The sequence below is a fragment of the Pelobates fuscus genome, chromosome 1 (assembly GCF_036172605.1).
Source record: "Pelobates fuscus isolate aPelFus1 chromosome 1, aPelFus1.pri, whole genome shotgun sequence".
NCBI classification, from domain to species: Eukaryota; Metazoa; Chordata; class Amphibia; order Anura; family Pelobatidae; genus Pelobates; species Pelobates fuscus.
Window position 1 is genome coordinate 438,747,787 of NC_086317.1, and position 17,272 is coordinate 438,765,058.

Below are 17,272 nucleotides of genomic sequence, written 5' to 3' on the forward strand. Positions count from 1 at the left end.
CGCCACGTGTTCGGCTGTAATGGCGGCTTCGGCACTTCGACTGTATTCGAAGTGCCCGTGAAAAGTATGTTTTGATCACACATCAAGGGATTCCAGTATTTGGTAGGAATATACTGATAAGGAATGAGTCCAGACCACCGAACAAATGATTTATAAGGTAATTCACTGTATTAGAAAGATACAAAGAAGGTGTGGCTATAAGGCGCTTAACACTTATTTGGTGCAAACTAATTTAGTATAGCTGCTATATGCACTTGTAGTGGATACTCCAAAACCACTAAAATATTGAAACCAAAAAAACAGAATACCAAGCAGTGAGTTTAGAGTGTGAGAAACATTAAACCAACACTTGATATAGGTGCAGCGCTTAAAAAGTATAATATAAATAATCCTTATGTACTTACCCCTTACAATAGGCACGGGGTGTACATGAAAAATAAACAGAGGAAATATATAGGGTAGTACTGTCTGATAACTTGATATTAGAGTAAAAGATACAAAAGGGGAAACTCACATTGTAAAGAGCCTTTTATGAGGGTATAGGCTCTAAACACATCAACCAGTGTGCCTTTCAAGGTAGGCAGCAACACCTAGGAATAGAAGATGCTCCTTTCTTCCTTCTGTCTGTGGATTATATCTCCAAAACAAAACACAAAAGAAGACTCCTAGTGCAGATTTATCTTCAATTAAGTAGTGTAGACCACAAATATAAATTTGGTGCTCACCTTTTATAGAGCCTTTTGGGGACTGGCTCTAAGTGCTGTAGGCATCAGTGTCAATTTAGAGGTGACACTTCCCTCAGGTGGATACCAGATATATGGAGGAGATGGAGTAAGGGTATTTAAAATTTACATTTATTGAGTATCACAAAAAAATATAAAATGCATACGGAGTAGCAAGTATAAGTATATTAATACTAAAATGTCCAATCTCCTCTTCTCCCAGAAACGCGTTTCGCCGTCCTTATCGGCTTCCTCAGTCTGTGCTTGTGAGTCTGCTGGTATCCAGTTTATAAATCCTCCACTCGCGCCCTTTTCCTCGCCGTCCTGCAGCTGAATTTCATTTCCTGGTTAGATGCCGTCGCGTCACTTCCGGTTCGGCTTGTATTGCCGATACATCATTTCCGGGCTCCAGTTGTTCCTACAACTCCCGGCATGCTTCAGTTTGTACCTCCGATTTTTTAGAACCTGTATACGTAGGGAATGAGCTGTGCAAGAAAAAGGGTCCTCTACCATTGCTCAAGGGATGATATACAATTAGTGTATTGCATAAATCTCTCTTCAGGACAGTACATTAGGTAATAGCCATATATCAAATATCTAGATGTATTATAGCATACATACTTTTTCATATTTAAACAGGGATAGCAAATAGTTTTCAGTGTGGGGTAGACAGAAATATACGAGTGTTAATTAATTTTTAAAAACATACATTGGTCATTATTTGTTAAAATTTCCATAAAGGTTACGTTTACATAAAAAATAAGTAATAAATAGACAATAAATATTATAAAAAATATATGGTCAAAAAAAATATATACTATAAAAAATGGCATAACTCAAAATCAACGTTAAGACCAAAAGGGACAAGGGTATTAAGGTTAAAAATCCATTTCATTTCTATTTGGCCAAGTTTTTTGATTACATCTTCCCCTCTCCAATTTGTCTCCACCTTCTCAATAGCAAAAAATTTTAAAAGACACGGGTCACTATTGTGTAATGTTTTAAAATGAAGGGATACATTATGTTTTTCATAACCTTTTTTGATATTTCTTACATGTTCACTGATACGTATATGTAGGGGGCGTTTTGTTCTCCCCACATAATACAGATCACATGGGCACTGCAGGATATAGATAACCTTTTTAGAGAAACATGTAGTCATAGTTCTCAATCTATATTCCTTTTTGTTATGGGGGTCTTCAAACGATGTAAGGTGTCTCTTGCTACTGCTAGTGCCCCTGCAGGCCAGACACTGGCCACACCCAAAGAAACCTAACTTGTGAAAAAAAGGAGTCGACTTTTTTTCTTTGATGTGGTTTTTAGTTAGAAAACATTTTAGATTGGGAGCACCTCTATATACAATTTTCGGCTGGTCTGGTAGTATACTATACAGCATAGGGTCATTTCTTAATAAGGGCCAGTATTTTTTCATAGTTTTCCTGATTTGATTGCTGTTCTGGTTAAAACCACAAATAAACGAGATCTCCTTATATTTTTCCTCTTTCTTAGGCTTGTATTCTAAGAGGGATTTACGATCTATATTTTCTATTTCCCTCTCAGTGTTTTGTAGTGCCTGATTGTCGTAGCCTTTCTCCAGAAATTGTCCTCTAACTCTATGGACTTGATTTTTAAAAATGTCTATATCCGAGCAATTCCTCCGAACTCTTAAAAATTGTGACCTTGGAATATTTTTTAGCCACGGGGAAAAATGACAGCTTTTAAGACTGATGTAATTGTTGACATCAACTTTTTTAAAATGGGTTTTAGTTTTTAATATGTTATTTTCCACATAAATGGTTAAGTCTAAAAAATTCACCTTTTCTTTGCTAAATTCCGTGGTCAGCACTATTCCCCACTGGTTATTGTTCAAGAAACATAGAAAGTTTTGTAACTCCTCTACTGTTCCTCTCCAGACGAAAAAAATGTCATCAATGTAGCGCTTATAGGTGACAAGGTTCGCGCTCCAGCCTGCATCTTCCAAAATGTAGCTGTGTTCCCAAAAAGCCATGAATAAATTTGCATAGCTGGGCGCGAACCTTGTCCCCATAGCAGTGCCACATTTTTGTAAGAAAAAATCGTTTTGAAACCAAAAATAATTGTTCTCCAGGATGAGTGTAATCCCCTGGAGAATGAATTGGATCTGTTCTTCTGGGTAGGTCTGTGCTTGTTTTAGAAAGAATTCCGTCGCTTCTAACCCTTTTTGATGGGATATGATAGTGTATAAAGACCCTACATCTGCGGTAACTAGAATAAAATGAGGTTCCCATTTTATATTGTTTAAAACCTGAATTACATTAAGTGTATCTTTCAGATAACTGGGTGTATTCTTTACCACCAATTGTAGACATCGATCTAAATATTCTGAAAGTCTACTTGAGACTGAATCAATCCCCGAGACTATCGGTCTCCCTGGTGGATTTAGCAAATCTTTGTGTATTTTGGGGAGATGGTATAGCACTGGGATTTTGGGTTTGTTGTTGTTTAAATACTTAAATTCATTTTCATTTATTATTTCCATTTCCCTGCCTTTTAGAAAAAGTTCCTCAAATGTTTTACTTATATCTTTGGTTGGGTCTCCAGGTAATCTACAGTATGTATTGGGGTCCTCCACTAGTCTTAGGCCCTCCTGAATATATCTTTTAGTATCCATGACTACTAACCCGCCCCCCTTATCAGCTGGTTTTATAACCCTGCTGTTGTCTTTTTGTAGATCGATGTCTACAATTGGTGGTAAAGAATACACCCAGTTATCTGAAAGATACACTTAATGTAATTCAGGTTTTAAACAATATAAAATGGGAACCTCATTTTATTCTAGTTACCGCAGATGTAGGGTCTTTATACACTATCATATCCCATCAAAAAGGGTTAGAAGCGACGGAATTCTTTCTAAAACAAGCACAGACCTACCCAGAAGAACAGATCCAATTCATTCTCCAGGGGATTACACTCATCCTGGAGAACAATTATTTTTGGTTTCAAAACGATTTTTTCTTACAAAAATGTGGCACTGCTATGGGGACAAGGTTCGCGCCCAGCTATGCAAATTTATTCATGGCTTTTTGGGAACACAGCTACATTTTGGAAGATGCAGGCTGGAGCGCGAACCTTGTCACCTATAAGCGCTACATTGATGACATTTTTTTCGTCTGGAGAGGAACAGTAGAGGAGTTACAAAACTTTCTATGTTTCTTGAACAATAACCAGTGGGGAATAGTGCTGACCACGGAATTTAGCAAAGAAAAGGTGAATTTTTTAGACTTAACCATTTATGTGGAAAATAACATATTAAAAACTAAAACCCATTTTAAAAAAGTTGATGTCAACAATTACATCAGTCTTAAAAGCTGTCATTTTTCCCCGTGGCTAAAAAATATTCCAAGGTCACAATTTTTAAGAGTTCGGAGGAATTGCTCGGATATAGACATTTTTAAAAATCAAGTCCATAGAGTTAGAGGACAATTTCTGGAGAAAGGCTACGACAATCAGGCACTACAAAACACTGAGAGGGAAATAGAAAATATAGATCGTAAATCCCTCTTAGAATACAAGCCTAAGAAAGAGGAAAAATATAAGGAGATCTCGTTTATTTGTGGTTTTAACCAGAACAGCAATCAAATCAGGAAAACTATGAAAAAATACTGGCCCTTATTAAGAAATGACCCTATGCTGTATAGTATACTACCAGACCAGCCGAAAATTGTATATAGAGGTGCTCCCAATCTAAAATGTTTTCTAACTAAAAACCACATCAAAGAAAAAAAGTCGACTCCTTTTTTTCACAAGTTAGGTTTCTTTGGGTGTGGCCAGTGTCTGGCCTGCAGGGGCACTAGCAGTAGCAAGAGACACCTTACATCGTTTGAAGACCCCCATAACAAAAAGGAATATAGATTGAGAACTATGACTACATGTTTCTCTAAAAAGGTTATCTATATCCTGCAGTGCCCATGTGATCTGTATTATGTGGGGAGAACAAAACGCCCCCTACATATACGTATCAGTGAACATGTAAGAAATATCAAAAAAGGTTATGAAAAACATAATGTATCCCTTCATTTTAAAACATTACACAATAGTGACCCGTGTCTTTTAAAATTTTTTGCTATTGAGAAGGTGGAGACAAATTGGAGAGGGGAAGATGTAATCAAAAAACTTGGCCAAATAGAAATGAAATGGATTTTTAACCTTAATACCCTTGTCCCTTTTGGTCTTAACGTTGATTTTGAGTTATGCCATTTTTTATAGTATATATTTTTTTTGACCATATATTTTTTATAATATTTATTGTCTATTTATTACTTATTTTTTATGTAAACGTAACCTTTATGGAAATTTTAACAAATAATGACCAATGTATGTTTTTAAAAATTAATTAACACTCGTATATTTCTGTCTACCCCACACTGAAAACTATTTGCTATCCCTGTTTAAATATGAAAAAGTATGTATGCTATAATACATCTAGATATTTGATATATGGCTATTACCTAATGTACTGTCCTGAAGAGAGATTTATGCAATACACTAATTGTATATCATCCCTTGAGCAATGGTAGAGGACCCTTTTTCTTGCACAGCTCATTCCCTACGTATACAGGTTCTAAAAAATCGGAGGTACAAACTGAAGCATGCCGGGAGTTGTAGGAACAACTGGAGCCCGGAAATGATGTATCGGCAATACAAGCCGAACCGGAAGTGACGCGACGGCATCTAACCAGGAAATGAAATTCAGCTGCAGGACGGCGAGGAAAAGGGCGCGAGTGGAGGATTTATAAACTGGATACCAGCAGACTCACAAGCACAGACTGAGGAAGCCGATAAGGACGGCGAAACGCGTTTCTGGGAGAAGAGGAGATTGGACATTTTAGTATTAATATACTTATACTTGCTACTCCGTATGCATTTTATATTTTTTTGTGATACTCAATAAATGTAAATTTTAAATACCCTTACTCCATCTCCTCCATATATCTGGTATCCACCTGAGGGAAGTGTCACCTCTAAATTGACACTGATGCCTACAGCACTTAGAGCCAGTCCCCAAAAGGCTCTATAAAAGGTGAGCACCAAATTTATATTTGTGGTCTACACTACTTAATTGAAGATAAATCTGCACTAGGAGTCTTCTTTTGTGTTTTGTTTTGGAGATATAATCCACAGACAGAAGGAAGAAAGGAGCATCTTCTATTCCTAGGTGTTGCTGCCTACCTTGAAAGGCACACTGGTTGATGTGTTTAGAGCCTATACCCTCATAAAAGGCTCTTTACAATGTGAGTTTCCCCTTTTGTATCTTTTACTCTAATCTCAAGTTATCAGACAGTACTACCCTATATAATTCACTGTATTATTCCACAAAGTTTAGGAGATGATAATGTTCTGTTACAGTTCTGTTACACACACTAACATCGATGTACACACTGACACACAGATACACACTGGCACATACACATACACTCAAATATAAACACACTGATAGATACACAGAGGTCATGATTTTTATATTTGCAGTTACTCTTCTGTTTGCATACCTTTTGTCTGCAGTAAAGTGGCTCGCTTGGAGTGCTACTGACTGAGACTGGTATGTGGAGTTTGCAGCAGCTCACTCCCCACTCTTTCCCTCCAGTGCGGCACTCGCTTTGTCTGAGAGGCTCTCACTTCCGGCTGCCAGCATCCATTACCACAAGGGCAGGGCCGCACTCTTAAACAGCAACAAAGCGCGATCGTGCCCCTGGGATCGATGTGGAAATAATCACGGCGGAACCCCAGTTTTGATCTCACCGAATCCCAGGGTTCTGTGGAACGCCTATTGGGAAACCTCACACACACAATTAGTATTTCATAAAGATAGGGATTTCACTGAAATTCCAACCTAGTCAAAAGATTCTGTATACTGAGAAAAAGTAGGGACTACTTTGTCTTCGTATTTTTTTTCTGCTTGACAAAAGGAAGGGATATATTTTGTCAAGCTTATCAGTGACAGCTGTAGGGGAAAAAAAACTCTTTCTCGGTGTCCTCGTTGGATCCTCCATAGACCTTTGGCAGCCCCCACAAAGGACAGTTTTAGGTAAATAAATCCTACCTTCCCCTACCCCCCATGGTAACCAGACCCCAGCGGCAATGTCACCGTCATGGGTCTTTGCAAATTATGCAAGGAAACTGTGAGAGTCGCATTATCTACACACAATTCTTATAAACCATGCACACAAGTACAAACAATCAGCCTTTAAAAGTGAAATACATGCAGATGCATTCACAAAACTCCTAACCTTATTAAAGTGAAATCTGAACTTCATAAATTAAAGCACAAATAGCCAATTAAAAGTAATTCTCAAACACAACTTTAGTTCAGTCCTAGCTATTTTATCCACAGTTTTGTTGTTTTAAATTTTTATTAACTACTATTTGGTGTTTCGGTGAACCTAGTGAAAAGTCAGAATGCTTATATACACACGTGTTGGTAAAATGGAAGTCATTAAAGAAAACTCAAAACAATTTTGTAGATATTCCTTCAAAGAAAACAAGCATATTGTTTGTATGGCATGTTTTCATGGGGGTATATGAAGTCATCACTTGCAATAGTTGCAGATCTTGTATCTGCAGGTAGTGCAAGCCCTCCCCTTATTACCCAACACAGACTTTTTGTGATTGCCCAATCACAGACTTCTCAATGAGCTCTATTAAAGCTGATTGAGAAGTGTTTCCAAAGCAGTGCTCCAGGTAATTGCCTGCCTTGGAGCTCCAGGGAACAAAACTACCAGGAATCTACAGGAATGGACGTCTGATTGGCCACTGCGGATTCATTATGATTGAAAATGGCACTTTTATGTAATGAAAAAAAGAGGACGCACTCATCACACATAAAGCATGTCAATGGGCCAACCAGTGCACTGCAAAATATATACATAATATAAATCTTACTTATATACATATTTTGTAGTTTCCCACCATTTTGTTCACACATCAATTGAGAAAAAGAACAAAGTGAAAGAGAGGAGGTGCAGTAAAACCATCTATATTAATGTATATAATAGATATCATATAAAAAATATTTATAGAGGTTTTTAACTGCTCCTCCTTTTTCCTGTTTATTGGTCACTTCTCACTTGATCTGTCATAAGCAAAACTCTAAATCCCAAAGCAAACGAACATGCTTGTTTGCACAGCTATATTGTGCTAGTCATTCGCACATTTATACAAACGACTCTTCGGGTGTACGAAATGTATCCATACCTCTGATCATCCTAAATTGGGATGAATTGCAGTTTGTCGTAAACCAATTGCACAAGTCTACTAAATCATTGAAAGGTTTCAATAGTGAACACTGGCATTTAACCACCTTATTCGTCATTCATTCTATATTCAGTTTATACATTTTATTACTCATTAGGGGAAATATTCCTATCTGTTTTTTGATGCAACCTTACTATTCTGTCCCAGTGTGAGAGTTGTGCCATATTATAAATATTTGTTTCCGTTCTTTAGTTTCCGTTGTTTGGTTGTTTGCAATGAAGTTAGATCCTAATGCATTATGACTGACCGAATCTCCTTAATCTCAGCATAGGCAGTGACCTGTAAGAATATGCCTTTGTTACAAAACAAACAAAGAGATTATGTTAGGAAGTACCATGTGCATTTTTTGAAGGCCATTACTATTAGACATTGATAAATAATGACTGTCATATTTTGTTTCCTATTAGGGTCCTTGTGGGTTTTTGTAGTTGGGGATTCTCAATGTGAAGCTCTCCAAAGTGACATCTTTACAGACTTCATGATATTGAACCCTCAATCTTGTGTGTATTGAAATAGAGGCTGTGGGGTAACATAACTGTTTTACGGCCAAACTCTTTTTAGTTTTATCCTTGTATGTTACCCTGAAAACCAGAATATATGTTTATTTGTTGCAACAAAAAATACAGTTGATTGATCACTACCAATCTCAATAGCATACACCCCAACATTGGCGTCCAGAGAAGCAGGTGTGAGGAGGGTAAAGTGGGCAGGCCAGTTATGTGAACCAAGCTGCCTGCCAATCGAGCGGTCTAGTTCACTCAGGGCAGGACATGCAAGGTGCACTGTTTTAGTGCTTTCTGCAGGGTTCTAGCGTGAGTGCATCTGATAATGAGCTCATTCTACAATTTTCGGGAGACAACAGATAACAAAGTCGGGATGGTGGCACAGGAACCGAAAAATTGGGACTGTTTCGACAAAATTGGGATGGTTGGGAGGCACATTATATGAACATTATATGTATCTCAGAAAAATCTTATCAATATGTATTTAATAACATCTAACTACAACACTGTAGCATTGTAAATGCATGGTTTATTTTCCAACACTCATCATACAGCACTGCAAACAAGTTGGCATATTTTTGAAATAATAATAATAATAATAATAATAATAAAATAGAACCACAATCACCTGAAAAGCTATTCTCCTCCCCCGACATTTTGGGGAGAGAGTAACTCTTTCCACTGATAGTATGGGAGAATAGAGACTGCAGGCAGTGGATATGTCCAACTTGACAATCTCTGACAGCTGCAAAACCTCTGTCTTGCTGTCAGTATTTGAAGATATAAAAGAGGGGGTCAATGATACACTGAGGAATTAGGTTAAAAGTCTGAACAAATGGAGAGATTAGAGTACCCCTCAGGCCCTTAAAGTAACAGTGAATATGTTTCTTTTCTTTTCATGGATCAGTAGAGCAAATTATTACTTGCTTCATTGTAATCTTTTTAATGTTAATGCGGTAGTTTTCTATTGTGATTCTTAAATATACAACTAGACAGATTTTGCTTCATTGAATGTTTTATTTGTTTTATTTATTTTGAGGCATTACTTAGGGTCCTACATGTTTTTTTTTTTGTTACAACTTAAAAATATCTAAATTATTGTAACTGACGCCACACACAGAAACCCTGAAAGGCTGTGTTTCAATTTCTCTTCCAGTAAGCAAGTAAGTTAAGACAGTATTGTCACTCTTTGGATTTGAAGTTGACATTTCAGTAGACTGCCTTCACCATTATAAACTATTTTAAAGTATAGTTCTCATGCCGAAGCAAAATACAGAATCGGAATGAAATAACACCCAGCGCTGTTTTTACCTTTGTGGGGCTCATCTTCATAGCACTGTCTTTCATTCAATATTATTGTAAATATCTCATCCAGTAGCAAACTAAGAATTATTAGTATTAATATTATATTTTTATTATTAAGTGCGATCAAAAGGCGATAAACTACCCAATGGTTGTTAAATATATTCTCGAATCTATTGCTGATCAGAATCTCAGTATTTTCAAATATACTGCTGTACATCTTCTACATATCAGAATGCAAATTAAGTTACAAAAAATAAAAAACACTGTTCCAGACACCCCAGCTCTGAAACATTGTGTTTCCAGTCATATGAGACTGGTTAGTTTGAAAACTGGACAAAAGCACGTATGCACCACCTTGCCGACTTAAAGGCAGTTACACAGACTAAGGCTACAGACATCCTTAACAAGGGACCAGTGCCGTATTGTACACAGTTCAGTTTCTCTGAAATTCCACATAGTACACTGGAAATCATGGAAAAATAACCAAAGTCGTTATATATGATTTATGTATCTGTAAGGAATACAATGTCCAAGATTGATTGTTCCCATAATACGGTAATATCAAGCATGCGTTCAATCCTTTGCACATATTAATTATACTTTTTTTATATAAGTGTACACATGGACATTTTCTGTTAAAAAGTTTATTTTTTTTATTAATATTTTAGGTACTTTTCTTTTTTTTTTCTGGCACAAAAACCTATAGCGGTTTAAATGTGACAGGATTGAGTCAAATGCTTAAATCCATCGACCATATACAGTCAGGTCTCCCACCAGACTCGTTGAAAGCTGAGCTTTTTGCATTTAAATAATTCCATTAGCATTCAATTGGAAGTTTGGCTCAGAACCTTCAGATTGTCCTCATTTGTTTCCGAAAACATGGCCTTTATAGGTAAAACAGAAATATGCCAACGTGGAAAGGTCACCTATCTGTGCTACAGCGTAAACCTGAAGAAATCTTAGAAGACATAAAGTTTGTGTAGAGAGAAATTGGATTTATAGGAGTAATTTGTGAGCTGGGAGGGCCTGTCATCTCCTGTAAAATGTATATTCTTCCTTATAATCCGATCCCCATTAATGAGTTCTATAATTTGCCGCAGTCGTTGTTAAAATGTGCCATCCGTGACATTTCTATTTGCCTTCTTCCTTCTTTCTTCAGATGGTTATGCGTTTTCTCAGGAAGAACATGGAGCTGTTTCTCAGTCTGAAATCGTCCGATCTTATGACACAACAAAACAGAGGGCCGGGATAGAATAACAAGGACTCTGGCGACCAGTGGCAGAAATAATGAGCTTTGGACAATACATCCACTGTTAACAGATATTTGACTAAGGTTTGGCCGCAGCAGCCAAAAACTGGGAAACTCATTTCTGTGGCCTTTGCCAACTTGTTTTTTTTTTTTTTATTCCGCCACTGAGGCCTGCATGAGAATTAAATAAACTATGCATTACAGGTCTCTCTGGAACCTAAGCGGTTAATATGTGCATTTAAGCAAGTAGGCAGCCTCTTCACAAAGCAAATGTATGTTTTTCTTCATGTGTTGTGTCCGGCTTCTCGATTTTGTTTTGCTGAAACAGTTGTGTACCTGTCCACTTGCTTAAGATTTATAACTCTTCCTACACAGAGATGACATAGTCTGGTATTCCAGCTGCCTAAGGCTGCAACTCCCACCAAGCTCAGCACTTGCTTACACGTATCAACTTCTATGATACATGGATTGCAACCTCTGGCCATCATAGTTGGCTACATCTGACGTTGTGCTATTCCTCTGCTCCTGCACATTCCAACCAGTTGCTCTACAATACAATAAAAAAGCAAACTTTAATTAAACCTTACAAGGCTTTCAGTGGCTAAGCATGATGCAAGTTTTTTGTTTTCAGCTGCTGAAATTCGTGCCCTGGCAGCTATATTTATTTATTTATTTATCGCCCTAATCCTGGTTTTCAGTAAAAGAAAAATCTGTAAAGGGAACTGTGTTATAAATCTGCGGCAAATTCATTTATTTCAGTTGAGCTAACTAAACTCTTGTTTGCGTTGATCCATCCAATGAATGACTACATATCCTGAACCGCTTGGAGCTGCAGAACCAATAAATCATGATCACCAGTAATAATGATCTTCATTTTTGAAATGCACTGATATACATGTTGTAGCACACCAACTTAGATGAAGACACCTGCATTATGTAACTTTTCACCTACGTAAACACATGGCACCCATTAAATAAACCTCCCACACACCACGTTTGTAAACTATGTTATATTAAGTTTTATTCACTAAATGGAAGGGTGAGTTGGAGGGATAACCAAGTTGCAAAAAAACAAGTAAAAAATAAAAAAATCAATTCATACCAGATATTTCCCAGTTTTCCCATTTTGGTGGAAGTTTGCAACTTGTTTGTCATTTTGTTTAGTGAATTGACCATCTGGCATAAATAAATCAGTATACCCCGTGGTACCTTCGAGATTAAAGTGACATTCGTGTTCTTTATCTGTACTATTACCTGACTTGGCTTTATTGAATATTTTTTGTGTTCCTTTTTTCTTCAGACCCCCTTCAGTGCCAGATAAGTCAGTAAACTATAACTCTACTCTGAGATGCTTTACGGAACCCCAACAGCACCCACACAGAAGGGGTTAATAAAAGTGTCTAAATGTTAACTGTTTTCCATATTTATGAAATGTGGTGTTTAATTTATTGACTATATTTTGGATTATTTAAACCATTTTACTTGAATTTGCATACATGTGCTACGCATTATCAAAATAAAAACAATTCTAAGTATCTATCCTGTTCTTGTGCTCTGAATTGTCAGATTGGAAGCAGACTGAAGAATGTTTGCAATTACACACTTTGCTTGAACTGTATTGTAATATACTATAGGAAGCTAATTATACCTAAAAGGGCACCAAAACAACGTTCAATGATACATAGCTTTCTCACTGGGAGCGTCAGCTGACACAACTTTGGGGTTAAACAATGTAAACCCTTTAAAGTAAGATGGTGTTAAGGACCACTAGGCAAACAAATCAGCTTCATTAAGATGAAGTTGTTATGGTGCCCAGAGCGTTCCCTTAAGCGAGTGTTAGCAAGGCACACAAAACCTACACAACAAAATCAGATTGTCACATATGTCTTAAACTTTCTGGTTTTAAGTTTTGAAATGATAAATGAAAATTTTTAAATAATCACCTTGATTTCTCTCTAGAACACTAACCAAGCAGTACCAACACAGTTGCCCATTAGGCAAATCCACTCCATTACTGAGCAGATATAGTAACGCAAAGTTAAACATAATACAAAATATAGTGACACGCTCATATAAACAAGGCAACACACGTATTGTTGTACTCACTACGGTCAGAGTCCCGAGGATTGCCATTTCCAGAATAATTCCATAGAAGACATTAGAAGACATTAGCAGACGGACCAACAGTCTTATTATGATCCAACAACTTTATTCACCACCATAGGGACTTAAATTCTAAAATTCAAATATCTTTGTATCCAACATAACGGTGCCATTGGATTGTAACATAACACTGCGAGTCCGTCTGGTAATGTCTACTAACCAGCAGCCTACTCTATGTTTAGAGATTAACTAGTGGGACTATTGATCAAAAAACTTTTCCTACTAGCAAAGGAAGTGACATTTAGACCCAGGACACACTTGAAAATGAGAGAAATCTCAATGTATCCTTCCTGGTAAATTATTTTAGAAATAAATAAATACATTTAGACTAAACCTCTGAGGTTGGGGGGCTCTTCATTACAGGAACTTTATTAGGGGGCAAGAAGACAAGTGACTTCAACCTATGGGTAAGAAAAAAAAAGATGATTAATGGAAAAAAAGAGGATCGATGGCTACGGGATAGCCAATAAATGTTGATTTCATTCTCAGATCAAGTGAGAAGAGAGCAATAGAGGATAAAAAAGGAGGCGCGGTAAAAACAAAATCTATATTGATACGTATTTAATGAACATAGATTTGGTTTCTGCTCCTCTTTTTCAGTTTATTGTATTCATTTTCTCCCTGGAACTGTGACGCATATGGTGGGAAAATGCTCCCATCAGTGCACTGCAAAATATATACCTAATATTTAGATTACATAATGTTTATATTATGTCTATACTTTGCAGTACTCTGATTGGCCCATTTTTGCACACTTTTGGTTCACCCAAATCGTTTCCCTGTATAGTTTCCATGGACGATATTCGGGAGAGCTAAACAACCACATGAATGACTTTCAAACTACCCAAACCAAATTTCCTTTTCAGACAAAGTGCTTCGGCCAAACCGAATTGTTCTGCTGTGCTCAAGTCTACTTGGCAGGTGGTTTTCATTAGTATGAGTATTTTTATCTCCGTAAAAAAAAAATATATATATATATATATTTTTAAGTTAGGCAGTTGATAGTGAATGGTTTTTATGACCACATAAGGTTTAATTTAATTGGATTTATAATTACACCAAATTATTTGCAGGACTAGGTTTACAAAGAAAAAGAAAAACAGCTGTTCATTGGCGCTGTGTCAAGAACCTCTAGATTTTATTCAATCAGTTTTAGTTACCTGGGTTAAATACTAATTCTTAACACAAAAATGTGTTTAAACCTTATGTAGATGCATTCTGAAAAAAACCCACAGACATCCAAAAAGTACAGACAGGTGCAATCGTTTCTTTTTTTGTTTTTTTAAACGATGAGCGCATCTCTTGTGGTTTAGCTCATGAATCATTCTTCTGGAATAGCCAAAGCCTTTGTGTTTTGGCAAATGAATTCTCAAAGCGCTCGGAACAATCCATCATATCAGATGATAATGCGAATTGAATTGCACCATCTCATTGAGCCAGATCAAATGGGAGAGAGTGCAGTCACTAAATCTAAATATCTGCAACATGTCAGAGATTTACACAGGGAAGAGAATTTCCACCGACAGCTCTGTGGAATATGCCGAGGCCTCACAAGTAAAATATAATAAATTGTGAGAGCATTTTTTTGTACGTCACATCATATAAGTCTTTCATTGAACTGGTTGGCATGCATACTAAATTATAAAACAAATTACTTGTTCATAAAACAAAGTTATGGATTTAAAACAAACAAACAAGAAAAAAAATAAACTTCCCATGTATGCTAAGAATTTATCTGCTCAAGGATTGCTGGAATGTATTGTATGTTCCTATAGAATACTCTTTGAGGCCTCAGATTGTCATCGATTTGGCAGACATCATAGATAATAAAACCTTTTATTAAAAAGAAAATTAATAAAAAAATATTTTAAAAAATGTATAAATCCTATCTGTATGTCAATACATATAGAAAACTGCAGAGTTAGTGGCAGTCAATCTATCAAAAAGTCCAGCGAACTTACAGATTGATGCTAGTTGGTAAATCTTACATCGTAACTTTCGTCTTCAAGTATATGAATTCATACAATGTAAACCCTCGTGTAATATTGTGGTGGCGTAGTTCTCATGAACGTGTTCAGAGTATCCGGTAGTGCAATTGATCCCTGTAGTATTTCACTTTCAACACTCCAGCGTTTCTCCGGTGAGGGTTCCTCATGATGCAAACAGAAGTATGGCATTTGAGAGTCAGCACAATTTTGTAGGTGTAGGTATAAACTGTGATATTTAGGCTTGGCAAACAATATTATTATTATTATTATGATATTTATATAGCGCCATCAAATTCTGCAGCAAATTCACCAAACATGTCTGAGTATACAACGTAGAAATAATATTCAGGCACAGAAATGTAGTAGACATGGTGATTGCATAGGAAAATGAAATCATGCTGTTAACTAAGGGATGTACCACATTGTAAGATGTATCACAGAGGCATGCTTGGGGTACATACTAGGCAAAGCAGTATAGCGGAGTCCCACTGGAGTTGGGCCTCCTGTTGTGGGCGCTCATTATGTTCCTCCATCGGCGTGATGTCGCTGGTGGAGGAGACTAAGCCAGCGTCGAAAGTGGAGGAGACCAAGCCAGTGCTCCTAACATTCCTTTAAGTGATCTTCAGGTAAATATATCCATAAACATATGTATGCGCTGGCGAATTCAACAGGGATGGAAACTGGAAAACTAAATTACGGATCCCTGAACATCTTATACAATTTGCAGAGAAATGTTTTCTTTTTTTTTAAATTAGTTCTATGAAACAAAATAAATGATGCCCGATAGTCTCAGTATATTCCATGCATGTTGGATCTTGGCTGAAGCATGTAGATTTCCTCAATCTGGGGAAATCTGTAAAATCATTTATATATATATTTTTTTTTTTTTTTTTTTTTTTTTTTACGCTTTAACTTTATAGCAGTTTCTCACAGAAAAAATGGTCTTTTTCAGGAGAAGCAGCTGTCGGAAAATGTGATTTATTTTAGCAGTCCGATTGTGCCCTTAGTCTTAATTGAGGTCACAAACTGCCCTGCACGCAAAACCTTTCTCCATTGGGTTAACCTGAACTGCATATGTTGTACTGCAAGAGACAATGAGATTTGCACATGGAGCTTGTCACTTGGTCATTCACAATGTGACAGAGAAGAGGAAGGGTCAAACCTTATCACCAGTTTGGAACCTTGGTTAAAATCAGCGTTAATCCTACATATCTTCCCAGGTCAAGACCCAAAATTCCTCTTGTTCATAAGATGGGGGTAAAAGAGTCACTTTGTAGTGATTCATGCTGACACTCATATTTAATTAGGTTGATAAGAATATAATTATATATGCTTAGTTTGTTTGACTTGATAGAGGAAGGATGTTCTTTGTAAAATGTTGTCAGTCCAACAGAAATGTTTATAATGTTTTATTTTTCAATTCCCTGTTAATTTGTTTCGCAATCACTGCACTAATATGACTATCCTCATCCATCTTCTCAACTCGACTACTACTGCCTGTTAAAACCGCTTTTGAACAAAAAAACAAACACACTTGCTTACTAACTAGCCCTTCACAAATTGTTAAATAAAAAACCCATGTGCCTCGTGTTGTCAGTCCCTAACCACCAACCCTCCTGTTAATGCAATAATCTCCTACCCCAAGAGTATGTGCCTTTACTGGCCTCTGTCTCTAATAATCTGTTACTAGTATTAGAGAGGAGGGACTGTAAATCATAATAACATTAAAAACTTAAAAATAGAACAATTATGAATTACTTGTCAAAGCCTTGCTTGCAGATCTATTTAATTCTGTGTCAATACTTTATGAAAAAAGGGGGTTACAATAAAAGTCATTAGGACCAAAATTCCAATGTTCACATCCTTTTGGCTTGTCCAAATAGTTTTTTCCAAAACATTCGAATTGACAAAACCAAAAGGACATGTGGACAAATCAGACTAACCAGTTGTTTTTTTTGCAGCACCCAAGTCTAACTCTACTACAATGATTTGTAGTGCTTATGTTGCATAGACTACCCCTTTAACATTTTAAGAAATATCCAATGGGTGTCT

At 36.7% G+C, this 17,272-nt stretch overlaps 1 protein-coding gene across 2 annotated transcripts in view; it reads left to right on the forward strand.

Annotated features, from left to right (window-relative positions):
* ATP8A2 (ATPase phospholipid transporting 8A2) overlaps nt 1–12,585 on the forward strand; it is a 673,473-nt gene extending 660,888 nt beyond the window's left edge. For both annotated transcript variants that reach the window (XM_063429614.1, XM_063429623.1), the window contains exon 37: nt 10,980–12,585. In XM_063429614.1, coding sequence (XP_063285684.1) covers nt 10,980–11,077 — 98 coding nt within the window. In that variant the 3' untranslated portion in view covers nt 11,078–12,585. The remainder of the gene's footprint in view (nt 1–10,979) is intronic.
* Nucleotides 12,586–17,272: the final 4,687 nt, after the last annotated feature.